The following is a 27816-nucleotide window of genomic DNA, read 5'->3' as shown; positions in this document are numbered from 1 at the left end:
GGGAAGAGATCTGGACCTTCAAATCTGTCTAATATGTCTGGTACCCTCAGTCCTAAAACGTGTGTCTGGATTTGATTAGGGCTGTCAATCGAATACACACGGCAGGCAGGATCTACTGAAGCGTTTTTTTAATCGGTTTTACCATTGTCGCATGCAGCTACATGCTGCGGCAGTAACCAATGTCATCTTGGCTGCCAGTGTGGTTAAATTCTCCCCAATTCCGGGTCACAGCACTCCTGAATCATTTCTGGTTATGGAGTATTTGGTTTACAGACGTGTCTTCACCATGTAAGTCTAACTCATCATTAACACGTTAATTTTGACAGCCCTAGTTTTTTTTTGTGTGACAATTGTGTCTAGAAAAAAGATATCAAAATCTTTTGAATAAAGTTTTTTTTTTTTTACTTTACATTATATGTAAAAGTTATAGCTTTAGTGCAGGGCTTTAATCTCAGAGCTAGGACTTTATAATGTCACAACAAATGCAATAGTTGTGATCATTTCACATTTAGCATATCACTATCAGTCTTGCCAATGTGTGCATGATTTCAGAACGAGTCAGACACGAATCTAACCAGCATGCATTGTGCGGCGATCGATTCTGCGCAGGCCTGGCTCATCTTAAACAAGCCTATAGTTTTAAAACCTTTCTAAACTCAGGTTGTAACTTTCTTGATCCTGCTTTCTTCTCTAGTGTTTGTAAGAACCATTTAGAAAGCTGATTGATGTAGGAGGCGAGGGCAACATGTTCTCCTGCACACTGGTCTATTTTCTGCTCCCGTGGGTGTAGAAATCGCTCTCTGTGCACCCTCAAAGCTGCTGACGTAGCAATGATGTACACTAATGTATAAAGACTGCATGGCTTAAGTGAATAAACCTTAATGTTCCCTCCAACATGTTAATGACTCAGCTGCAATTTGCCACACGCTGCCAACGGTGAAAAAAATTTACTTCATGAACCATTTAGAGATCAACAAGCAAACAGAGAAAAACAGAAATATCAGCAGGAGACAGAGGAGAGGAACATTTGAATTAGTTCAGTTTTATTCAGACCAACTTATTGGACATATTACAGTTGAATCCACAGAATGAGACACCTTATCCCAGAATTATAGAGTTCCTATCTCGTAATTACTAGACAAAATCTCGCAATTATGTTAAAAGATTTGTAATTATGAGAAAAGTTAAGGCATTATTCATTGCTAAACTAGGCTACAGGATCAGAAATGGGCAGAGCAGATTGCCTTCTCTTTAGTTTCCTTCTCGGTATGAGACACACATGCATTGCCTCAGGTGTATACCCACACACACACACACACACACACACACATATATATATATGTATGTTATCTTTTCTTGTAATTATGAGATAAAGTGTCTAATTTCTTTTCTTTCCAGAGTGCTTCCTTATGAAACAGACAAACTGCTGAAGGTTGATAGAAAACAGAAATATTAAAAAAATAAACTGAACATGTGGAATGAACACAGTGTTAATGTTGTGGTGCAGGTAAAGTTCTTCCAGAGGATTGATTTATTAATCCATATTTTTACATTCATAGCAATGTTCTCAAAGAAAAAGGATGAAAACATACACAAGTCTGAAGGCGGGGAAGCATCGGTATTCTTCGACCGTACAAAAGACAAACAGCTACTGAGAACGATGACCCTGATGCAAACTCAGGGCGTGTCGGCCCAACCCGTTCTCACTCCGAACTCGTAAAATACGGACGTTTGGGCAGTGGCTGTCAGCATCAGATACGTTAAAAAGTGCCCTTCAGCGTGTGTGTAGAACGCACCAGGGAGAGCAGCAGCTACATGGGGTTTGAAGATGCCGTAGCATTAAGAGCAACTACGGTAGAGAGTAGTATGAAACGCTGAAGGACACTTTTAGCGTCAATAACAACGCCAAAGGCACCTGACCAAGCGTCCGTATTTTAAGCGATGGGAGTGAGAATGTGTTGGCCGGCCGCCATCTACTGTAGCTAAACTATCCCTTTAAATCGTGTTTTCATGGGGAAGATCACATAGAGTTTCCAACTCTGTGATATTTCCCTGCAGTACAGGAAGGGTGACTCTCTTCACATCTTACTGGAATTTGGCTAAGCTTTGCATTAACATTGGAATATATTTCACTCAGGCCGAATAGCCACGGGCGATCTGAGACATTTCTGTCCCCCTCTGTCATCATCATTTTACCAGTATGACATTTGAAAAGTCAGAACCAGAGAAGAGGAAATCCAATATTTGTCCTTTCAACAAATGGAGTCAGTGGCAGTGTGAAAGTGTGTGTCTGTTGGAGGAAGTGTTGTGTTACGTGTGTGTGTCCTGGCGGAGGTGGAGTGTGTAGACGGCGCGAGGCTGCGGAACGTAGATCAGCCCGGGGTGCTTCTTCCTCAGGACGCCGTCGCTCCACAGACACGCCACCCACACCGCCACCAGGAACAGAGCTGCAGAGAAACTACCAGAGGAACACGTTTTCATATCAGGACAAACCATACAGCGATATTCCACTCATCTCAGCTGTGTAATGTTTAAAAAAGAAGAAAGTCCTGTGTTTGTTTGACCCAGGGGGAGACTCCTTAAACCTGCATTCTATCTGAATTCCTGCAGGGGGAGACTCCTTAAACCTGCATTCTATCTGAATTCCTGCAGGGGGAGACTCCTTAAACCTGCATTATATCTGAATACCAGCAGGGGGAGACTCCTTAAACCTGCATTATATCTGAATTCCAGCAGGGGGAGACACGTGCGGTTGCAAAAGGAGGTCGTTTTCTCTAGAAGTCTATGAGAAAGTGACCCACTTCTCACTTGATTTATTACCTCAGTAAACATTTTCATATTGAGTTTATGGTCTCAATCGCTAGTTTTAAGTCTTCTGCAATACAGAATGATGGTCTCATTGATTTTAAAATCGACAATAAAGCAGGGGGTGTTTTAGGGCGTGACTATGATGTGATTGCCAGTGAAAGTATGTAACGTAACGTAGAGTTTGAGGGCTCCTCCTTCATTCCTCCCTCTCGTCTAAAATTGTCACATCCACAACCAGGATGGCTGCGCCTGTAACGGCAAACTCGACATATAACTCGACTCATATCAGATCTCCACAAACCAATGGGTGATGCCACACATGCTCTGTCCATTAATATTAACAGTCTATGCTCCCACTCGCCACTCGAGGGCCGTAGGTCAGAATCGCTGATGAATAGACGACGTATTTGGGCGTTTTTTTGGGGTCCCGGGCATGCTCCGTTAACGGTAGCTACGTGCACTATTTTGATAGACAAAAATGTGTCTATCATTTGGATGATCAGAATGATGTTGAAGCAAACCTCTTTTTGGTTTTTCAGATGGGGGTCTCATTTGTTTTGTGGTGACAATTTGCTGTTTTAAACGTGTGATGCAAACATGAATCCCAAAGCGTACCTGTAGAGCATGAAGAGGCCGTTGCCGTCGGGAACCATGCCCCGCCTCCTCTGGTGCATCACCGTGGCGATCATGGCGAAGAAGGTGAAGATGAAGAGGATGAAGGTCTGTCCCTCTGTGATCAGGTACCTGAGCAGAGGGTCACAGATTCATATATATATATATATATATATATATATATATATATATATATATTTCTGTTTTAAACTGAGGTCAATTCTTCTTTTTATTCATTTGTTTAACTGTCAGCATGATTTCAATAAACTCAAACTCAATCCCAAAAACCATGTTGAAATTTGGTTTTAAATGCTGTTCTAATCACATAAAACGTCTGACCAAAGTGTCTGAAAAAATGTAATGCAAGAACTAGTAAAGTGAATGAAACATTGTATATAATGGGCAAAAAACACCCGACATGGTTCTTGACTTCTGGTTTCATCTGTAAGTGCTGACCTCGTTGAGTAATTAGTCAGCAACACCTGAGAGCTACCTAATCAATTATTGCTAACACCTTGAGGCACACACAAACAAACACACACACACAAACACACACACAAACACACACTCGCGCACACACACACACACACACACACACTGACAGAGACACACACACACACACTCACATTCACAGAGAGACACAGACAAACACATACACACTCACTCACACACACATGCGCACACATTCACACACACAGACACACACACACAAACACCAAACACACACTCCTACACACACACGCACACACATTCACACACACACACAGACACAAAGACACATGGACACACACACACTCACTCACAGAGACACACTCACAGAGACACACACACACACTCACTGAGACACAAACACACACACAGATACACAGACGCACGCACACACACACACACTCGCGCATACATTCACACACACACACACACACACACACAGATACACACAGACACACACCACACACACACACAGAGACAAAGACACACACACACACACACACATACACAAACACACACACAGACACACACACACACACACAGGCACACACACTCTCACACACACACACACAAACACACCCCTCTCTCTTATCTCTGGATGTTTCCTCTCCTCTCTGAATAATGTGTTTATGAAGATGTTTAGACTTGTGTAAAGGACATTGATTACTGGATAGAGAGCTGATGCTGCAAAGTTTCCTCTGATGCTGAGATAAAGAAGTCTGATAACAGATAAAGAGCAGCTGCTGATGAGGGTTGGTGTAGAGCGTATAGGAGCTGAGTGGTGTCAGTGTTTGTCGACCTCAGAGCAGAATGGCTGCAGTCACAGAGCTCTCCTTCCTGCTGTTTGCTCTCATCAACAACATCCATGCAGAAGAACGGATCACCATCCGATGGGAAAGGAGCTCTTACACCTTCAAGCTCCCCGAGAACACCAACTCCTGCCTGATCTCCAGATCTGTTGGTGAGGAGAAGCTTGTCCTGTGGAACACCTCTGACCTCTGGTCCAACACCTCTGACCTCTGGTCCAACAACCCCTCAGTACCTGAACACTTGAAACAACAACTTGTCAGCACGGTGAAAACTTCTTCTTACACCATCCTCCACCTGACCCATTCAGACTCCGGCCTGTACCGAGAGGAGTGTTGGACTGAGGGCAACGTGACGCATGAGAAGAACATCACTATTACTGTTTGTACTGCTTCAATAGATCGGAGCGGTATCGGAGCGAAAGTTGGAGAAACAGTGGACGTGCCATGTGAGGGAGCAGCTGATAATCTGGATATCCAGTGGCTCAAACAGTACTCTAGATATGAGCAAGAAACATGGAGCAGAGTTTTTGGGGACAATACGACATCAGTGATGGACAATGTTAGAGGAAGTTACCAAGTGGTGACAGACACATCAGCTCTTCGTGTTTCCAACGTCACAGCAACAGACTTTACAGAGTACAACTGTCTGGTGATGAACCAACAGCAGTGTGTTAGCAGTCACACTGTAGGGTTATTCCTACAGTATGAGGTAATCTACGGCTCAGTGGGAGAGACCGCTGTGTTGCCGTGCACTATCACTGATTCCACTGATGAACAGCCCCCACGTTAGATGGTTATTACCAAAACAAACCCCATCACTCACCTAGGACAACAAGACCAGACTGTGCCTTCAGTAGACTAAAACTACTCACTGGTGTTTTCATCTCTAATGTTAAATCACTCAGGTCGGTACTTCTGTGAAGCCTCCATGAGAGAGGAAGAGTATGTGCTGGTGGTGTGTCCCAAATTTGGCCCCCCTGCTGTAGAGCTCTTCTCAGAGGGAGAAGAAGTCACTCTCAGATGCAGAGATTGGGGAAAGGGTAAGGGGCATGCTTGGTTTATCAAGTCGAACCGAACAGAGGGAAGAATCTTTAGTGTAGAGTATAATCAGATAATGAGCAGAGTGAGCTGGTACCATGATAATGGGAGCCTGGTTATCTCTAATATCTCAGTGGGAGACGCAGGGTATTATGTGATGTTTTATATTCTATATGAAGGAATATGAATTGTCTTAAATGCATTTATAATAGTTGTTTCTTGCAGTGTCGTCAGTGTTATAAACTTGTTATTATATCTATAAATATATTATATCTATTATATCTATAATCTATCGTCTATAAAAAACATTATTATTAAACAATACAACTTGTTCTGATTGTGATTTCTGATTAATTATTATAAGCAATATATCTCTCTGTCTGTAAAAATGTTTCTTAGGTTAACTTTCAGTAAGTAAAGTTTATTTCTAGAGCACATTTAAACACACGTTAATCTGACCAAAGTGCTGAATAAAAGAACATTAAAATGTAAATATCGAAACACAAAAAGACGATCCCAACAACAACAACAACAAGCAGCAGTTCCCAAACCCAGAATGATAGACATGATGAGAACAGATTGAGAGATTAGAGAGTTTTAATGGGTCTTTATCCCAGATATAAAAACAGAAATGGAGGGAGCACATCTGATATCTGAAGGCAGCAGCTTCCACCGTCGTGGAGCAGCAACTGGAAAGGCTTTGTCGCATATTTGGCAGTTTGCAGATTATCTGTATCTGTTTTATTTGACCGAAAACCGGTAAAGATAATGAAATAAAAGGTCTTCTACTTTGTCTCAGCTACAGCTCTGAGTCTCTCCCTCTGCTCCCGTTTCTCACTTCATGTCCTGCCCACACCACTATCTGGTTGGTAGATGTTAGACGTGTATCAGCCAATCAACACTCATCATGTCATGCAGCAGCCTCTACTGCTCTGTTAGGCATCATTGGTTTAATAGTTTAACATGTGGGGAATTCACTTTTTAATATTACTGTCACCTAGGAGTTTTATTATAAATAATTTTATCTTTATGTAAACTATCACTTTATGTGTGTGTGTGTGTGTCTCTGTGAGTGTGTGTGTGTGTCTGTGTGTGTGTGTGTTTAATTTACTAAATTATGTTTATAACACTGTGCAGATTTAAAGAGATTCATATTTTTGTTCATTATGTTGAGGTTTTTTACGGACAAAGACAAAGTGCAGTTGTTGATTTACATAGCAGCGTGTAGGCTATGTTGCAAACTAAAGTCTGCACTGTTTGTCTATTACCAGAATAAAACTACTCAACTGCGAACACTGGCCTTTGGTGTCTCTCTATAACACAATGCCAGCTCACACCTATTACATATGCATACTAAAAATGACAGGATTTGTGAGTAAGATGCACACTTCTGTACAAATATCGCGTGTGTGTGTGCTTCCCCTCTCTCTTATGTCTGGATGTTTCCTCTCCTCTCTGAATAATATGTGTATGAAGACACATCAGCCTCTGTGGTTTTAGACTCATGTAAAGGACATTGATTAGATTGATTGATAGATAGAGAGCTGATGCTGCAAAGTTTCCTCTGATGATGAGATAAAGAAGTCATGTTTAATAAAAAAAAAGAGAGAAGCTGCTGATGAAGGTTGGCATTGCGATCTGATGGCCTTGAAGGAGCTGATGGGATAGCATTTCACTGGAACTGTACTTCTACCATTTCTTGTGACAAATGAAATTGATAGGCCCATTTATAGTTTTCCCGTGATGTCATGGCACTATATGCGCCCAGCCAGAAGACAAACAGATGCAACGAATCAGCTCAGCTTTTACCACAGCCAAAGTAGCCAAAATATCACATAGTTGTTCAATTAGATTCACAAATGGAAGAGAGACAAGCCCGGTCTGTTTCTCTACAGAGTCCAGTGTCAAAAGGAAAACCCAGACATGAGGATATAGTGGATTTGTGCAAATTAAATATGCCGTACTAGCGGACTACACTGACACTGAAACTAACCATGCATCTCATCTCTAGCAGTGGGGGTGTGACCTGGTGAATAAGTGCAGCACTGTGATTGGCTGTGTTTGGAGAAGGAAAGCAAGTTATTTCTTGTTAGATTTTTGTGTCTTAGGTAGAGAATTGTGATTTGATAATTGATAAAAAAAAAGTGTTTAATGCAAATGAAAACAGAGTAAAAGTCTGAAAAATAACTCATGGCTTTATGAGGTGAGGTTAGGATGACACTGCAGAAAATAAACCCCCGCAAAGCTGGCGGCCGCAATGGGGTCCCGGGCCGGGTCCTGATGGACAGCGCGTACCAGCTGTCAGATGTCAGGACGGACATTTTTAAAATCTCACTCTCCTAGGTCACCGTACCAACCTGCTTCAAGACGTCCACCATCGTCCCTGTGCTAAAGGCCGCCACAGTGTCCTGTCTAAATGACTACCGCCCGATCGCTCTCACACCAATAGCAATGAAGTGCTTTGAGAGGCTGGTTATGTCGCACATAGGATTTTGGACTTTCTGACCAACAAACCCCAGTCTGTAAGGGTTAACAACCCCACATCATCATCTGAGTCATCCCAAGAAATAGCACTGCACTTTACTTACTTGCTGCTATTCTGAAACTGTCTTTTCCTTATTTTATTTTTGTAATTGTTTTTAGTAGGATAGGGCTTATGAAGAAATGTTTTTATTTATTTATTAATCAGTAGTTGGTCGGCACCGACACCTGAGTTCTTATTTCTTTCTCCTCACCCTCCCCGTGTTGTGAGAATGACAAATAAAGTATCTATCTATCCATCCATCTTATCTCTGCTTAGCTCTCCTCTCTGAATAATGTGTGTATGAAGAGGGTTTTAGACTTGTGTAACGGACATTGATTACTGGATAGAGAGCTGATGCTGCAGAGTTTCCTCTGATGATGAGATAAAGAAGTCATGTTTGTTAAAAAAAGAAAAAGAGCAGCTGCTTATGAGGGTTGGCGTAGCAATCTGACAGCCTTGAAGGGGCTGATTGGATAACTACACACACCACACATACACCATACACACAAACACACACAAACACACACACACACACACAAATACACACACAGAAACGCTCAAACACACGCACACATGCACACACAGACACACACGAACGTACACACAGACACACATACACACACACAAACAGCCTCAGGTGCACACACACACACAAACACAACACACACACAAACACACACCACACACACAAAAACAGCCTCAGGTGTACACAGACTCTCTCTCACACACACACACACACACACACACACTAGGGGTGGTACGGTTCACAAAACCCACGGTTCGGTTTGTATCACGGTTTTAGGGTCACGGTTTTCGGTTCTGTACGGTTCTTGTTATTTTTTCTTTTAATCTTTAACACTCCAGAATATACTTCAGCATATGATATATAGCTAAAATTAGCATATTGAATGCATGTTGCACAAAACATGCACACAGTGGCAGTTCTATATATTGTTTTATTTCATCATAGGTACCATGAAATCCAAAATGTTCTCACACACCAGACTATAAACGACGCTGGCGCATCCTCCAGCTCTGGGCAGCCTCTCTCCCACTTGACATTTCTGCAGGTGACGTGACGTGACCTGCAGCGCGACTCACTCCACTTGAGGAGCGGTTCGCCGGTGTCTCTCAAAATCTGGACGAAAATCTTTTAAACTGACCTTTGTCGATCTGAAATGAAGACAGATTCAGCAACTGCATGGCCTATTTCTCGCTTAAAATGTTTTCAGAAACACGTTTTGGTGAACTATTTTAGTACAATATGAGATCGTATTCTGAACGAGCCGCCATGACAGTCTATTTTGAAATTAGGGACCAGCCAGACCCATGTGACGCGATCGTCCAATCAGCTGCCATGGGTTGCGTTTGTCACGCCCATCCCGCTCGTCATTTCCAGTATAAAGTGTATAAAGTGGGCACTACGGCAGTAAGAGGTTAGTGCACATTAACAGTGTACTGACGAACCGTGCGGTACACACATGCTCCGAACCGAGACTAGCGAACCGAGCGGTTCGGGTGTTTTTTCATGAACCGTACCACCCCTAACACACACACACACACACAAAACAGCCTCAGGTGTATTGTTCAGATCAGTTACAGTTTCACTTCAGCTGTCACAGGCAGTGGTGTGTTTATTTCTTCTTAATCCATTTTCCTTTGCGGTTAGTTATCCAAGTGTAATGTGTTTGTACAGGCATGTGTTGCTCTGCAAAAATAACCATTTAAGGATTCACATAATAATCTGTATGTGTAAAATGGTTAATAATGCCTTCGCGTCCACTCACCAGAAGTGTATATTTCTGTACTTTAGTGTTCTGCCACTTTAAATTACCTGTGCGGTCGTTTTTAAGGGAACGGGCATGTTACGTGCTTCCCAGTTTAACTTACTAAATTATGTTTACAACACTGTGCAGATTAATTAAAGAGATTTATATTTTTGTTGATAATGTTGATGTCTACTTAGAGGAGTTTTTTTTACGGACAAAGACAAAGTGCAGTTGTTGATTTACATAGCAGCATGTAGGTTATGTTGCAAATTAAAGTCTGCACTGTTTGTCTATTACCAGAATAAAACCTCTCAACTGGGAACACTGGCCTTTGATGTTTCTCTATAACACAACGACAGCTCACACATGTTACATATGCATACTAAAAATGACGGGATTTGTGAGTAAGATGCACACTTCTGTACAAATATCTGCACCTGCTCACAGCTGCAAAACATCTATCTAATAAATCGGGAAGCCTGTGTGTGTGTGTGTGTGTTTGATCTGCGTGTGAGATAGCTCATAAATCGTTCATTAAATCTACTTCACACTTGTATTCCCCAATGAACTTAGGGTTTGGATTTTGGAGCATTTGGACAGCATTGGACATTGGATACTGCCTCTGGTGTATACCCACCCACACACATACACACAGACACACACACACACACACTGCCTCAGGTGTATACCCACACACATTTGGACAGCATTGGGTATTAAAAGAACTGTGAATGAAACTAAATGACCGAACAATAAAGGTGGAGGAAAGAATTGATGAAAAAAAAAAAACTGCAGACGCAGCACGCAGCTCTAAAATCTCGGAGCTTCCTGTGCAGTGCTGTGCAGAAAGGTCGGGCAAAGCGAGACTATCTCGGAGCTGAGCAGGCGGAGACAGCAGTTTCCATCAGACTCACCCTGAGTCCGATTAAGTGTGCTGCTAACTAATAACATTACCGTCGGCCAAATACCCACTCAATTAAATCCATACTTCACCGTTAACCGTCAAGCCACTAAGCCTGTTTGGAAATGAACACCTCTGCTGAAGTGTTGACTGTGGCGATTTCAACATGTAATATCGTTGACGAAAAAGACAACACTAAAATGTAGTTGAACATAAACACTCTTTATTTGCATTGCCTTCCACCTTTTCTTTCCAACCCTTCTGACTCTCTCTCTCTCTCTGCACACACACACACACACACACACACACACACACACACACACACACACACACACACACACACACACACACAGACACGTCCTCAGGTGTATTGTTCATCAGTTACAGTTTCACTTCAGCTGTCACTGTAAAATAAAAATAAACTTAAAGCCTGGAGGCAGCGTGTGTTTAATTCTTCTTAATCCATTTTCCTTAGCGTTTAGTCATCCAAGTGTAATGTGTTTGTACAGGCCTGTGTTGCTCTGCAAAAATAACAAATTAAGGATTCACACAATAGTCTGTATGTGTAACATGGCTAATAATGCCTTTGCTTCCACTCACCAGAAGTGTATATTTCTGTAAAATAGTGTTCTGCACTTTAAATAACCTGTGCGGTCTTTTTTAAGGGAATGGCGCATGTTACGTGCTTTCCAGTTTAATTTACAAAATTATGTTTATAACACTGTGCAGATTATTAAAAAAAAAATTATAAAAAAGTCTAAACTTATTTAAAGAGATTCATATTTTTGTTCATTATGTTGATCTCTACTTAGAGGAGGTTTTTTATGGACAAAGACAAAGTGCAGTTGTTGATTTACATAGCAGCGTGTAGGCTATGTTGCAAATTAAAGTCTGCACTGTTTGTCTATTACCAGAATAAAACCACTCAACTGGGAACACTGGCCTTTGATGTTTCTGTATAACACAACGACAGCTCACACATGTTACATATGCATACTAAAAATGACGGGATTTGTGAGTAAGATGCACACTTCTGTACAAATATCTGCACCTGCTCAAAGCTGCAAAACATCTATCTAATAAATCGGGAAGCCTGTGTGTGTCTGTGTGTGTTTGTGTGTGTGTGTGTGTGTGTGTGCGTTTGTGTGATCTGTGTTTGAGATATCTCATGAACCGTTCATCCAATCTACTTCACACTTCCAATGAACTTGGGGTTTGGATTTTGGAGCATTTGGGAGCATTGGATATTGGATATTCAAAAACTGTGAATAAAACTAAACGAGTGAGGCTTATGAGCCTATCCACGAGATAAATGTAGTGTTTTTTATGTGTGCTTTTTTCTTCTTTGTAATATGGACCATTTTTTACGTGTCTGAAATAAAGTAAATAATAAATAAAGGTTGAGGAAAAAATTGACGAAAACAACCTGCAAACACAGCTCTAAAATCTCAGAGCTTCCTGCGCAGCGCTGTGCAGAAAGGTCGGGCAAAGTGAGACTATCTCGGAGCCAACCGGGCCGAGATCAGACTCACCCTGGGTCCGGTTAAGTGTGCTGCTAACTAATAACATTACCCTCGGCAAAACGGGGTCAGCCCTATGTTCCCACAGCCCTATGCTCCCACAGCCCAATGCTCCCACAGCCCTATGTTCCCACATTTCTAGGACATTTTCAAAATTAGGTTTTGTGTTCCTACATTTCCCTTCAATTTAAGCCCTATTCTCCCACATTTTTTAGGGTTAGGGTTAGGGGTTTGGGGTTAGGGGGATAAAATCTGATACAAATTTATGAAAAAGGAAATGTGGGAACGTAGGGCCTAATTTTGGAAAAAGATCTTAGAAATGTAGGAACTGTGGGAACATAGGCTACTGTAGCGTTATGGGGGCAGCTGTTCTCTCCCGTCCTGTGTGTGTCTCTCCCCTTTTCCCTGTGGTGGCTGTGTGTGGACTCTCCTGGGAAGTACGTCAAGCGGCGAGGCCGGTCGATCTCTCATACCTGCACAGCTGCTGTCGTTTCCGCTAACTACAACCTGCTCAGCTGCTGTCGATTCCACTAGTCACCCCTACTGTATTTATACCCGGGCGGAGCTCACCCTTCGGCACCAGATTGTTTCACTTACCAGAGTGGTAACTTGGCTCCCAGTGAAAACTTTGTTTATTCTAGTTTGGTCCTAATCTTGTATTCCTCGTGTTGATGTTAACTTCTGCCTCTTGTTCAGACCTAATCCTCAGACCTGCTGCCGCTCTACACTGCTCAGGCCTTGCAACCTCCCAGCTCGGATTCCAGAGAGAGAGTTTGGACACACCACTGCCTACCCACCTAAGTCGCGATCCAGTTCGGAGTCCTTTAGTCTTTCGCTACTACAAGTACAAGACTCTCATTAAAACGTTTGAAATTGTTATTCTGTGTCTGCGTGTGGTTTTCTCTGTGTTTTGGGTCAGAGCCTCGGCCTTAATACATAGGGCCGCGGGAACACAGGCACAATACCGGCAAAATACCCCCTCTATCAAATCCATACTTCACCGTTAATCGTCAAGCCACTAAGCCTGTTTGGACTTGAACACCTCTGCTGAAGTGTTAAATGCCTTAACGATAATGACAAGACAGGGCCTTCCACCTTTTCCTCCCTCTCTCTCTCTCTCTCTCTCTCTCTCTCTCTCTCTCTCTGTGCACACACAAACACACTATGACACACTATCAAATACACTTGTGTGTGTGTATATGGGTCTGTCTCTCTACTCTGTCCAGTTCTGGTGCTTGATTAACGCAGCTTCTTGCTGATTGGCTCTCATAACGGGCTGGATGGGTAGCGGACTGCCATGAGTCCATGAGGCAACTGTCTAATAAGGTATTACACATTTTCATTGTGTGATTATATTTTGTGATTATATTCTGAATCTGCAATGTTCTCTGTCAGGTATGTAGTAGTACAATAGTTTCCTCTGATGTAGAAGTAGCCTACACTGTAAGTCAGTAGTAGGCTGTACAGTGCAATTGCATATTAAGTGGTTTGGGCTCCTTCTGTCAGTCATTTTGGGGTACAATTTGATTCTGGAGAATTCTACATGCAGCATTACCACAGGCCAAGCAATCTGCCCCTTTCCAAACAGGTCCATTTTGAACGTGCACTGTACTAGTTTAAATAAATTGCAGATGTTGGAGAAGCAGCTAACCCCCCCCGTTTTCCTTTTCTCTTTGGGATATATATTTGCATCGCTTCGGATTGATCTCCGATGATCTCAGCATACATTTCTTGACTATACATTTAAAGATTAGTTTACGCTGTGCACAGTGGGGACTGGGTATCATGCACTCAGAATAACCCCCTTCACGGCGATCAGCCTGCATGTAGTTCCCTGATAACTTCACAGCATGTCATGGATTCTCAAACATAATCTTTTTAAAGTCCTTCTACTTTGATGTCCTGGTTTGAATCCCTGTTTTTGCTGTCGGGGTATCAGCAGGCACCCGGGGTCTCAGCAGGGAGCCGGCCGACCCCCTGCGCTCCTCACATTGTGTTTTTAATTAATAGTGAAAGAATATAATCTCTTTCTGCTACAATGAGGACGTGAAGACATCATGGAATTAGGTCCATAAAAGTCAGTTAATCCACCCCTCCAACCTGCCTCTTTACGAGGACACTATCAGCTCCACATAACTCTCTCTGTATTTCTCAGTATGACTATGTTCAGAAGATTGTGGCGTCCGGTGACTTTCACACGCAAAAACTTGAATGAAGACAATGACCTCTTCTGAAAAGTCCATCACGTTTGTTTTTTTTATACGACCATGTCCTCCTTGGCTACTAGCAACTGCAAGGAGGAGGGGAAGTGATCATGGATAGGGTTGGGTATCATTTTAAATTTTTACGATTCCGATGTAGAACTGGTACTTTTAAAACGATTCTGATTCCTAAACCGATTCTTGAAAAACTGAAAAATGATATCAAAGATGTAATCCATTTACTAGCGATCACATCGAGTGAATGGTTAATATGCTTTTACGTCCGTTTTGGTGAGCCCAGAGGGGAAAATATGGCATTTTAAAAGTAGCTCTACATTTACGGTAGCTAGCTAACAGTAGACTACAGAGAAAGGGGGAGATTTTTATGTCTGTTTTGGAGCGACAGAGGCAAAATATTTTAGTCGACACATTAAGTGAAACCGAAATGAGGAACCGAAATTTGCGTTCTAATCTGGTCCGATTCCTACCGGTTGCGTAGGAACCGGTTCCATAGTGGAACCGGGATTCGGTACCCAACCCTAATCATGGAAGGCTTTGTTGTCATTAATTAGAATACTATAGCTTTAAGGTCTCAAGTGGCGGGGTGAAACCTTTTTCTATAGGGCACAGAGGATTGTTGCTTATTAATATTATTATAGCTTTTTTTTCAGACTCTCAGGGAGGTCCATAGCAAGAAATACATACAAAAGAGCATACAAAATACATAGAATTTGTGTGCAAGCTGTCATGCCAGTGTTTTCCGAGTTCAGATGAGAATCGAAAGCAAACCTTTCTAGGGCTCATTAGAGCCTCCATGATGCTATTTTTATCCAAATGACACATACATTTAAACATTAATTGCCTCAGTATTGCCTCATTATGTAGAAACACCAGCATTTACTATGCCATCTGGGGACTCGAAGCAGCAGCCTCATTGCATCATTAAATGCCACATATTGCATGGAGACTTTTGTCCAATGATAAAAGAGTATTGTAAAGAGAATCTTTTTCATAGTGTTAGGAATACTAAAACCAATACTGTAGAGAACAGTCATCTTAAGGAATGGCTGTTCCTGGGCAAAATAACACATAGCACACATAACACATAGTGACGCATGCATTCACACACTCAAAGCATTGCCCATTTTATGAAAAAAAAAATTGGAAAAAAAACCATCCATGGTGTTCTGAGCGAGATACGGTTTCTGAATGTGTCTTGCCTTCAGTCTCCGGGTGAGCTGGTCAAAATCTGCACGGCTTTCTACGTCACTAGCCGAAACGAGGGGGCTAACCGTAGCGCTAGCATGTTAGTTTGTTCTCAATGGCAAAACACTGCTACAACACACACACTAGTTCACCATAATCTACAAAAGAACTACTTACATGTCCCTGTTCATCAGGTATTCCACGCAAAGTCTCCCGGCTAATCCTGCCTTTTAACTGACCGAAGTTGTTTAAAGTATTAGTTTTAGTTATTATTAAACAGCTAGCTAGCTGATATATGATCCTTACCTAGCTACTGAGCATGTGCGACTGCCAACAAAGATGTTACAGCAGTGAGAGGTCTCACTCTAAAACAGAGAGCTCAACACACAGGGTGAAAAGAGGAGCTGCAGCAGTGTGCAGCACAACAAAAATATGGTGTTTTTTGAAAATTAAACTATGTAAACCTATTCTGGTACAACCTCAAAATACAATTACGAACCTGAAAATTAGCATAATATGGGCGCTTTAAGGGTGGGGAGGCAGTCAGACTGGTTTGAACCAGTTTGACTTCCTCTTAGTAAACTTACTTCCTTCTTGTAAACGAGTAACAATACCCGAGGGGAGGGAGAGTGGGAAATCTCTTTTCAGGTTGTTGTCATCTACCATTGGATGGATCGTGTGCAAAGAGGCTGGGACCAGCCTGTGCACCAACAAGGAAGCGCTAAAGTCTAAACCACGGCCACCTCAGCCTTAGTATTAACCAATCACAATAGTCTGCACATTTTACATATATTGAACTGTGAACTGTTGAACTGCACTCTTTTTGGGGTGAGGAAAGACAGAGAAACAGCAATCCGCTAACTGTGGCTTCTCAAACCAGGAAGATCCTTGTATACAAGTTCTCTTATTATTCCAGCTTTAATAAACCACCTTACTGAGAAGAAGTTGTTTGTCTTCTGTCCTAACTGACCAACTGGACCGCGTCAATAGGATAAGGGGAGATTCATTTCTGGCTGTATTCCAATCAGAAAAGAGTTCTTTGTTCTGTGACCGTATGAAATCATCGTGCACAAACTTTTCTATGGGAGCTGCCGGGGGAAACTGAACTGATAAGACCTGATGTTTAACCATCTCTGTGTTGTGTTGTCTATTATCTAATAAGACCAAGTGCCGTCTCCTGGGCAAAAGCCCAGAGTGTGCTTGAACTATCTCTCCCTACGAGGACTTTGACACAGACTGTGATTAGAAACGTATTTGTGATATGTCAAAAACAAATTTAATCTGGGACAAAATACGTTTCACTCAAAATGTAAGCGAGAATGCAATCTAAGTGTTTGGGAAAGTAACTTTTAGGAGACGGGGCTGAAGTCGAGTGAAGAATGCCGAGCTTGTTTCCTCCTCACAGAGCTCTTAACACAAACTTAATGTAGATTCATTCTCCTGCAGCCCGCTAATGGACTTAATCACCACTTCCAGCAAAACACCGCTTTCCCTCAGTGGCTCCATCTGTTTCTCACTCCAAGAGTTTCATTACAAAGACAAGTTGTTTGGTGGGTTCTCCTCCAGTGAGATGAGCCGTGCAAAACAGGATTTTTTGCAGTGGAGGACATGTTGGAGCAAACACATTCACATATTGTGCAAACACATTCCTTCAACCACTTTCTCGAAAAAGCCGGCGTTGCAATGTTTGTGCATATCCAAAAACCTGTTGATATCCAAGTCTTAGACATTGTTTAAAAGTAGCTGTGTTTTTCCTTCTTGTCTTTCGGCCGTGCATCTCTACCGCAGCCCTGCAAACTGTCGGCTGGTTGGTTTGTGTCCAACAACCATAGAAACGGTTAACAGGCAAGAGGCCGTAAACTGTCACAAACTGTGGTGAAAACCCTGATTTAGACGCAGATTCTGAATGCACTGTATACATGTCCGAAGAATGCTTCTAAGACCTGAATAATACCGACAAATTGTCTTCAGCCCAGGTCAGAACCTTAACCAATGTGTTTCTGCTGTCGCAGCGTCACAGCGTGATGGGAAAAACATAATTTTAAAAACATAGAAACATCATTTCTAGGAGACAGGGTTGCTCCTAGGGAGAGAGTGATATTGGATTTTGACACCGGTCTGTTGACGCCTCTGTAGGTTTCCATTTTGGCTGCTTGTACAAGTCTATTTTCCAATGCAGGAACTTTCCCCAGAGACATGAGAATTAATCACGTTGCGTCCGCAGGGACCAGGGTCGGAATTAATTTCTGGGGACATTATTTTACCCTCCAAAACAGGCAAAGGTACAAGACTGTGTACATAAACAATCACAGTTGGTTTGTGTCCAGTAACCATAACAATGCGCAGAGCTGACCGTAGGCTGGAAACAGGCAAGAGGCCGTAAACTGTCACAATCTGCAGTAAAAACCCAGATTAAGACGCAGATTCTGAATGCACTGTATACATGTCCAGAGAATGCTTCTAAAACAATGTAAAAATACTCAAGCTACATTTACATTGCTACTTTTTGGTTTAAAAAAGGATATCTTCTGCTACGTTCCCCCCCTCTTATTCCCCCTGCTCTGGTGTTCCCCCCTCTTATTCCCCCTGCTCTGGCGTTTCCCCCTCTCATTCCCCCTGCTCTGGCGTTCCCCCCTCTCATTCCCCCTGCTCTGGCATTTCCGAGCCCCTAAACCAGAGACATTTGGAAACCTTTCTGACCCGTTTTGGTTCTGAATCTGCGGGGTTGTGTTGCAGTCTCAACAGCCGCAAACGGAGACCTTTGGCAACACCGACACTGACGCCGTTTCTCCTCCTGATTGGGTCTTATCGGTCACAACATCTTGTTCTCCAAGAACCGTTTATGGGATCTGAGGTTTGGGTGTGTTATTTTAAACAGAGAAAACTCTGCTTTTGGCTCAAAACTCTGCTTAAAAACGTAGCAATGTAATTGTAGCCTTAGTGGCTACTGACAGAAACCACAGTCTGTTTGATCTACAGCAGTAAAGCAGTCTAACCAGTAGTAGGCGGCATTGGGAACAAGTAGCATCCACGCGGCCGCTGGCATCTTCTCTTCCTGTCTCCGGTAGCTGAAACTTCCGCTGAAGAAGAGGAAGAGGACGAGGAAAATGGGAACATACCTGGAGGAGAGAAGGAATAATCACAGGCTCCAAAAAACTGTTCAAATTCAAAGCCAAGTAAGCTCAAAATGTCCTGAAGTGTTCTTATGTTACACATTCAATCGAGAATTACCAACAGGTTCTCACTCCCAATGCGTAAAATACAGATGCTCAGGTGCCTTTGGCTAAAAGTCTCCTTTAGTGTCATATAATGCACTTGGTCGGGACTATTGGCGTCCCTTTTGACGCATTTAGGTTAAGGAAAAGGTCCTGGGTGGGCTTATGTTTCCATGACACGCGGGACAAGAACGGGACAGTTGGGTTTAGATAAAGAAGAACAGGACAGTTGGGTTTAGGTAAAGAAGAACAGGACAGTTGGGTTTAGGTAAAGAAGAACGGGACAGTTGGGTTTAGGTAAAGAAGAACGGGACAGTTGGGTTTAGGTAAAGAAGAACGGGACAGTTGGGTTTAGGTAAAGAAGAACGGGACAGTTGGGTTTAGATAAAGAAGAACGGGACAGTTGGGTTTAGGTAAAGAAGAACAGGACAGTTCGGTTTAAGAAATGTGACCCGATCCCCGGTCTCCTGGGTGAAAGTCCTGTGTTGTTTGACCCATCCTCCCCCCCAACCAACCTCCCTATGAGGATTTTCGGCCTTTCATACTACTCGCTACCGTAGTCGCTCTTAATGCTACGTCATCTTCAAGCGCTGTGTAGCTGCTGCTCTCCTTGGTGTGTTCTACACACACGCTGAAGGGCGCTTTTTTCGTCAATTCAGACGCTGACAGCAATTGTCCAAACGTCTGTATTTTACGAGTTTGGAGTGAGAACGGGTTGGAATTACCAACACATTGTCATGTTTCATAAATGTGAGGCACCAGTTAACTTAGCTTCCCACACAAACCGTCCTGCTGCCTCAAATATTAAAGCACCAACTGTGGATTCATTTCAACACGTGGATTTATATATTTGTATTTATTTATAGTTTAGCGTATTTTGAACATGTTACAAATAAAAAAGATAAACACGAACATGTACATTTCAGCACAAGCAAACAAAAAACAACTCAGCAGACATATCTAAATTGTTATTGGTCTTTTGTGCATGCAGGTCAGTTCGAAACCGCAAACAGTTCACACTGTAATCTGATACAGGCCACATTTTAAAAGGTCACGTGAACAGCCAAACAGAAAATTTGATCTGAGCAAAAAATCCGAATTAAGCATTAAGACTATGTGAACATTTGTCACCTTACTTCCTGTTTGCGTCCGCGATAATTACTCCGGTAACGATGGGCTCGCTGCCTAACGGCAAACGTGATTATGGGTAGTTATGAGCCGATGCACAATCGACCTATACGGCCGTTTTCTGGGCGAGGGCGGTCTGAATAGAGTTACAGTGGTGTAACTCTACTGAATGAACATTGGTGAGTTACAATAAAAATAATATTCTTACCACATCAGATGACCAAGAGTGTCGTCAAAGTAAAACAGAAGCTCAAAGGCATCGATCTGCGAAATAAAATAATATTCATCACTCTTACAGACTTCATCAGCGACACATATACAGAGCTGTCGTCCTCCTGCGTCAAGGTCGTGTGTTGTTCTTATTCCCGACATGTCCTCATGGGAAGGTCACTTTCCTTTCCACTCGTTTCATTTCACTTGGTAATTTCCCACTTGGCCTGAGGCTCCATCAGAAACATATGTGCTTTAAATTGGGAATCATTATAAATAATTTGCAAAGTGACTTTGCTTCTCTGGTGAAAAGCTGAGCTACTGTGTGAGAAAATATGCTTTATATAGACAAACTCAGCCCTATATCTGCTTTTAATAATGATAATTTAAGGTAATTTTTCTGTACATTGGTACAACACCTTAGAAATGATTTTACACTGCTTTAAGATATTTCCTTTTTCATCACCCAAGTTGTGACTTTATATATTTTAACAGAAATTATCCATTGCACAACATGCACAGTTGTATTCTTTGTTGGGGGAATGAGAGGGGGAAATGCCAGAGCAGGGGGAATGAGAGGGGGATACACCAGAGCAGGGGGAATGAGAGGGGGAAACGTAGCAACAGATATTCCTTCTTTAAAACCAAAACGTAGCGATGTAGATTTAGACTGAGAGGGTGACGTACCAGGGCGGACGGTTTCAGGTCCTTCATGACTGGATTCTCTCTGAGCGACAGGTGCGGCTGGTAACCAATCAGCAGCAGCCGTCGGGTGATGGAGTCGGCGACCAGGTGGAGGCTGGTCCCCATGACAACGGCAATGACGCCGAGTTGGACGGCGAGCCGAGGAAACGTCCTGGGGCTGCGCTCAAGCATCTGTGAGAACGGGTGTTTGACTGCGATGTGAAAACAAAACAAGCTTCCTTATATGAGTTTGTTATTTTGTGTGTGTAGTGACTGTGTAGTGTGTTGTGTTGTCACGGTTACTTTGAGCTGGATAAGTGGTGTGCAGATGTTGTACAGGATGTGGAGGTATTCGGCAGCGCCGGGACGGTTCAGGGGAAACCAGTCGGCTGGGAGGACCAGCTGCAAAGGAAGAAAACACACTGTAAAAAAAATTATTTCATTTTACGGCATTATTCTCTTATTATATATATATATATATCTATACAGTGTTTGGAATAACGCCGTTTAAAAGAACGGCGTTAGGTAACAACGTTATTTCTTCAGTAACGGGGTAATCTAACTAATTACTTTTCCCGTCGTTACAACGCCGTTAACGTTACTTAACGTTAAATGCGGTGCGTTACTAGGCATTGATTGAATAAACTGTGTAATCCAAACGCACCCCTGGCTCGCAGCTAGTGAGGAGGTGGATTAATAACGAGGTAAGCGATTATGATTGGCTAAGGCAGAGTCATGTTTCATGGTAGCCAATCAGAGCCAGTGTTTTTACACACATGCCAGCACATGCGCCACACACACACACAACAGCTAAACAGATTCAGCAGAGATGGCGAGCCAGGAGCAATCTGATGAAAAGTTGGCGTATTCAAGGTGGAGATATTAAGCACTACTTCAAATTCATTGCGGTCAAAGGCAAGAACGTGCATGTAACGTGTACATTACGTCCAGGAGCGAAGACTTTGTTGACATCCGTTGTAAGCAACTCTCACAACGACACACGCATCTACAAAGCTAGTGGCCAAAACCAGCGATACCTCCACCACAGATGATAGCTCGCCGTCCACTAGCAAAGAAGGACTCGGAGCAAAGTCCTCCAAGCAGCAAAAGCTAGATCTGTCTGCCTCACAACAAAAACCTATGACACAGGCTGAAGTCAACCATATGATAGGCAGGTATGTTGTTAAAGTATATGTGTCATATAAGTTTATATGGTGTAACTGTTTACTTTTCTTACAAAGATAATACTTGAAGTGCAGGATAAACCTCTTGCTGTCTGTCGACGTGCAATAAATATGGAAAGTTATGTACGTTAAACACCTGTCTGTTCTACTCATTTCAACAGACTTGTGAAAACTGCTTATCTTTGACATATAGAAACTTTTTTTTAAAGTAACGCAAATAGTTACTTTCCCTGGTAACGAGTTACTTTTATTATAGAGTAATTCAGTTACTAACTCAGTTACTTTTTTGAACAAGTAGTGAGTAACTATAACTAATTACTTTTTTAAAGTAACATTCCCAACACTGTATATATATATATATATATATATATATATATATATATATAAGGAACCAGTGGATTCAGGATTCAGCCGAACCCCAAAAATCTGGATTTAGTGCATCCCTAGTTTTATAATTTACCGGGAAAAAAGAAAAAGGAACTAAAGGGACATTTTGATAAGGCAATGACAAATATTTCAATCTTACTTTGGATTAAAAAATGGTAAAACACAGCGAGAACAATCTACAATCTACAATGAGACTTTAAATATAAATTGAATAAAAATAATATAGACTTTTTTTTCCTCTTTTTCCTTTCTTTATGGCTGAAATCATCCTCCATATAAAGGATCGAAGTACAGAATACCATGACAACAGGCCGGCCGACATCCAGGAGCCAGTTTTGGACAGTGAAGCGGAGCCAGAGGTCCAGGTGGAACCGAGGCTTGGACAGAACCGCCTCCACCCCTCCAGAGAACGGGCCGCCCGGCTGCAGAACACAGGAACATGTTACAGGAGACAGGGAAACCTGCACATCGCTACTTTTTGGTTTCCCCCTCTCATACCCCCTGCTCTGGCGTTTCCCCCCTCTCATTCCCCCTGCTCTGGCGTTTCCCCCCTCTCATTCCCCCTGCTCTGGTGTTTCCCCCTCTCATTCCCCCTGCTCTGTTGTTTCCCGCTCTCATTCCCCCTGCTCTGTTGTTTCCCGCTCTCATTCCCCCTGCTCCCCCTGCTCCAAGTCCTCCAAACCAACAACGATATAGCTTGTTTATTCTTACCCTCTAATCACCCCCAGAGTATCAACGAATGCTGTGACATTACTCCAAATTAAAAGCCAGATTGAAAAGGAATGTCTTTAATTTCCTTTTTTAAAATACATTATGTTGTGAAACAATCTGATCAGGATGGTTTTGTGGTTTGAATCCTACCATCTACTGTCCCTGACCCCCTGTTCATTTTGACTCCGAAAGCAGTGGCGAGATCTCGGAGAATGAAGCGATACGAAGCGAGGGTTCAGTTCACAATGTTCTAAAGTTTTAATGAGACATACAAGGATATACATATTTTCTAACAATCGCTACATTCATTTAGATGACTTGTAGTAAGATACAAAGGAGTCATGATGGGCAGATAGGTTGTCCCAAGGTTTGTTCACACAGATAGGAAAACAGTGTTGCTTCCGTGTGGCTAGTCCACACAGGAGAGTGCCTATGTTCCCACAGCCCTATGTTCCCACAGCCCTATGTTCCCACAGCCCTATGTTCCCACAGCCCTATGTTCCCACAGCTCTATGTTCCCACAGCTCTATGGTCCCACAGCCCTATGTTCCCACAGCCCTATGTTCCCACAGCTCTATGGTCCCACAGCCCTATGTTCCCACAGCCCTATGTTCCCACAGCCCTATGTTCCCACAGCCCTATGTTCCCACAGCCCTATGTTCCCACAGCCCTATGTTCCCACAGCTCTATGTTTCCACATTTCTAAGAATTTCTTTTTTCACTGAAAATTAGGCCTTATGTTCCCACATTTCCTTTTTCATAAATTTGTATCAGATTTTATCCCCCTTTTTCCCAATTTGGTAGCCAGTTACACCCAACCTATTATCCAGCAGCAATGGACTACAGATGGAATGTAACCCTAACCCTAACATAGGGCCTAATTTTATGAAATATCTTAGAAATGTGGGAACATAGGGCCTAATTTTATGAAATATCTTAGAAATGTGGGAACATAGGGCCTAATTTTATGAAATATCTTAGAAATGTGGGAACATAGGGCCTAATTTTATGAAATATCTTAGAAATGTGGGAACATAGGGCTGACCCCGTCCACACAGCATTCCTGGACGAGAGAAAAACGTGCTCTGTGTTTATTGGCATTTTTTTAAACCAATCACAATCATCGTGGGTGGCGCTAAGCTCCGGACGGAGCCACAGTGCCTCTGCTAAATAGTCTCAGGAAGTTTTTGGTGGAACATGTGTACGTTCAAACGTAGTTTTAGTCGTGCAACAGAAAACTCTGATAGGACAGATAGTCTAGCTAGCTGTCTGGATTTACCCTGCAGAGATCTGAGGAGCAGTTAACCATAGTCCTCACAAATCCCCCAGAAGTGGAACATCGTGGATATAGACTAGATATTTTCTAACAATGGCTACATTCATTTAGATGACGTGTAGTGAGATACAAAAGAGTCAGAGACAGTTTTGCATTTTAGGATACAAATAAAATGGATGGGAACGACTTTCTTCAGAGTTCTCACAGAAATGGAATACAACATTATTCCCAACACATAAAATACATAAATCAATAGATATATTAAACTTTTGTTGGTTGGATATCAAATATCTAAAGAAATGTGTGCTGTGCTGCTGGTTTCTATCTTGAAACTGCTGCTGTATTGTTGTGTGTCTCCCTCTCTGAGAGCAAGATATAGCGTGTGTGTCAGTGGGACTAACCTGATTACATAATGAATGCTGCTGGATCAAAATGAAAGCAGCAGGACATCAGCCGATCCTCGGCTGGATGTGTGACAGAGGAACAGAGCAGATTAGCGCCGGAGGAAATCCACTTTCTCCGAGTTTGGGGATAATGGAAGGAGAGCATACGTCAGGTCACGACTCTCTCTGGGTCCAGGACGCTTCGGGAAGCACTGTTTTTTTCTTTCTTCTTTTTTAAAATACCTCCTCTGTCGGCCTGTAGATCCATCGTATCTATTTTTCAAGTCATTGGTGTCTCTATTTATGGCAGTGTTGGTCCACAACTCTGTTTCAATCTAGGGCTGAAGAATATTGGCGTGTTTCCATTACATGGTACCTGCTCGACTCTAGGCCTACTCTTCTCGGTTTGACTCGGCCGCGGTGCCCCGTCCTCCATTTTTCATTGCAGATTTAGTACCGCCTCTTGCCTGAGGCGAGCGTGGCTAGCCGTCATAGCGATGCCGCTCCAAGCGTAGCATTTCCCCCGACTCATTCTCCTTCTCCATAAACAACATGAGATCAAGGAGAGAGTTAACTTCTCCTGCTCCAGATCTCCCCCCCCCCCGTGGTCAGAAAGAACAGGAGGAGACTCTCTGGTTCTCTCACTAGGACTCTAGAGTCGCTACTCGCTCCGAAGCTAATCTCCGTAACTCTCTCACTTCTCCCTGCAGCAAAATAAACACCACTGGCTAAACTATTTAAAAATGCCGGGTTTGTTCAGGACACCCCCGTCTGTCGCTAGCAATGCAGATTCTCTCCGACCAATCAGCAGTCTGCAGGTTTTCACGTCACCTTTTGGTATCGCCTCAGCTCGCTTGGAACCTCGACTGAAGTGGTACTAAAAATGTACCTGTTAGCAGGTACCAAGGACTTTTTTCATAATGGAAAGAGTCAAGGTGAGTCGAGCAGGTACCATGTGATTGAGAAGCACCATATGTCTCTGTTTTTTAATCATCATTGTGATGACCGTTTTACAACGTTAACGAAGTGTTTAAAACCGCGACAGTTATGTTCTATGGTTTATATATGAGGACGGAGAACGCTCCTGTTCAGGTCGGGCTCGGTCACATCAGCGCGATAAGGCATTGAACATTTAAAATTTTAAAAAGCTTATTATGTAGGTGCTGAGCTTGTTGCCCCGTGTGAGCTGATGCCTCATCTGTTGACATTTCCGAATGCCTTCCTACAGCTGCTTAATAAAAGTTTTCCACACAAACACACGTACATGTGTCATGAGTATGAGAAAAAAAATTAGATTTTAACTGTGTCGGGCTCGGGTCGGCCCGATCCGCACTCTAGTAGGAACTACCAATCGATATCGTCAGATGGTTTGGAGCACTTTTTGTGAGCTACACATCTGTTTATAAACTCAACTCGTTTTAAATACGAGGAACTTTTCCTGGTTCAGTGGCAGAAACAAAGCCAGGACGAGCACCTTTAACCATTACACAGCTGAGATGACTGGAATAGCTCATTAAAGGTGGGACAAAAAATATGAAAAATACATTTTACAAACCTGCACATGAAAGTTGCCGCATGCAGAGCGGAGGTAGTCTGTCTCTTCCGGCTGGACGGCTGCATCTCTCTTTTCCAGCGGTTTGAAACTCTAATATTCTGTCTATTTATTTCTAATTTAATCTGATATTAAAATATAAAGAGCCAGAGTATCACAGGCCTGACAGGGTGTCTTAAGTCTCAATGAGAGAACATTAGATTGACAGTAGATACAATCCTGCTGCTGACACTCCCAAAATTCTACCATTTATCTTGATCAGCTTCCACGTATGATTTCCCTTCTGGTCGTTTCCTCTTTGGACGTTTCCTCCGACCGCTGCTGAAGCCAAACGCCGTTTTTCTCCCAGTTCTCCCTCGGACTGACGCCAAAGCTCATGCAAAGAGAAATCATTTGATGCTAAAATACAGCAGCTTGTGTGCAGGTTGATCTGCCAGCAGATAAGCCTGTAATCTGTATAAACCTCTGCCCCGTGTTTTATTAGACCGCATTAATCTGGTTTCACATGAGCACAGGTAGGAGCTGATGATGAGGTTCACTGCACAGATCAGAAATATCTGTATGAAGAGACCCAAAACATGGTCTGCAAAATCTGACTGGTACCTGCAGCTCGGGGGAATGTTCTTCAGTTATGTTAGGGCAAGGCGAGGCAGCTTTATTGATTCAGCAAGGCAACTAAAAGTGCTTGACATAAAACATTAAAGGGCAGGTAAAAACACCCATAAAGAGAATATAAAATCAGCTCAAATAGAATAATTAAATACACTAGTGCAGCGCCCTTTGAAAATGTGCCTGTTATGTTGGAATGGGCCGATTGCTTGGCCTGTGGTATTGCTGCTTGTAGAATTCATCAAAACCAAATTGTAGCCCAAAATTACTTACTGAAGGACCCCAAACCACTTAATATGCAACTCCCCTGTGTACCCTGCTACTAACTTACTGATTTGCCTGACAGAGAACGCTGCAGATTCAGAATGTAATCACAAAATATCACAATGAAAATGTGGAGTAATCAGACATTAGCCTCATGGACTCATGGCAGTGTGCTACCCACCCAGCCCGTTAATTTAAAGAGTCAGGTGAAAGATCTGAGTGAGTCACGACTCAAACAGGTTTAGTGCTCAGTCAGTGTGCATGCAGTGTGAGAGGGGGAGTGGCCAGCGGCTAGAGCTACAAAAGCCAATGTGTGCTTCTTTCACCGATATATAT

General features: G+C 42.7%; 1 protein-coding gene across 1 annotated transcript in view; it reads right to left on the bottom strand.

Moving 5' to 3' along the window:
- Positions 1 to 1931: 1931 nt before the first annotated feature.
- cln6b (CLN6 transmembrane ER protein b) overlaps positions 1932 to 27816 on the bottom strand; it is a 27894-nt gene continuing 2009 nt past the window's right edge. Inside the window, exons 3-10 of the mRNA XM_039808117.1 lie at positions 26611 to 26700; positions 22985 to 23107; positions 21418 to 21516; positions 21118 to 21306; positions 20429 to 20484; positions 18874 to 18996; positions 3424 to 3552; positions 1932 to 2458 (exon numbers count right to left, since the gene is read on the bottom strand). Of these exons, the coding sequence (XP_039664051.1) occupies positions 2311 to 2458; positions 3424 to 3552; positions 18874 to 18996; positions 20429 to 20484; positions 21118 to 21306; positions 21418 to 21516; positions 22985 to 23107; positions 26611 to 26700 (957 nt within the window). The 3' untranslated portion in view covers positions 1932 to 2310. The remainder of the gene's footprint in view (positions 2459 to 3423; positions 3553 to 18873; positions 18997 to 20428; positions 20485 to 21117; positions 21307 to 21417; positions 21517 to 22984; positions 23108 to 26610; positions 26701 to 27816) is intronic.

The sequence above is a fragment of the Perca fluviatilis genome, chromosome 8 (genome assembly GCF_010015445.1).
Source record: "Perca fluviatilis chromosome 8, GENO_Pfluv_1.0, whole genome shotgun sequence".
NCBI lineage: Eukaryota > Metazoa > Chordata > Actinopteri > Perciformes > Percidae > Perca > Perca fluviatilis.
This window is presented reverse-complemented; position numbering and strand designations above follow the sequence as displayed.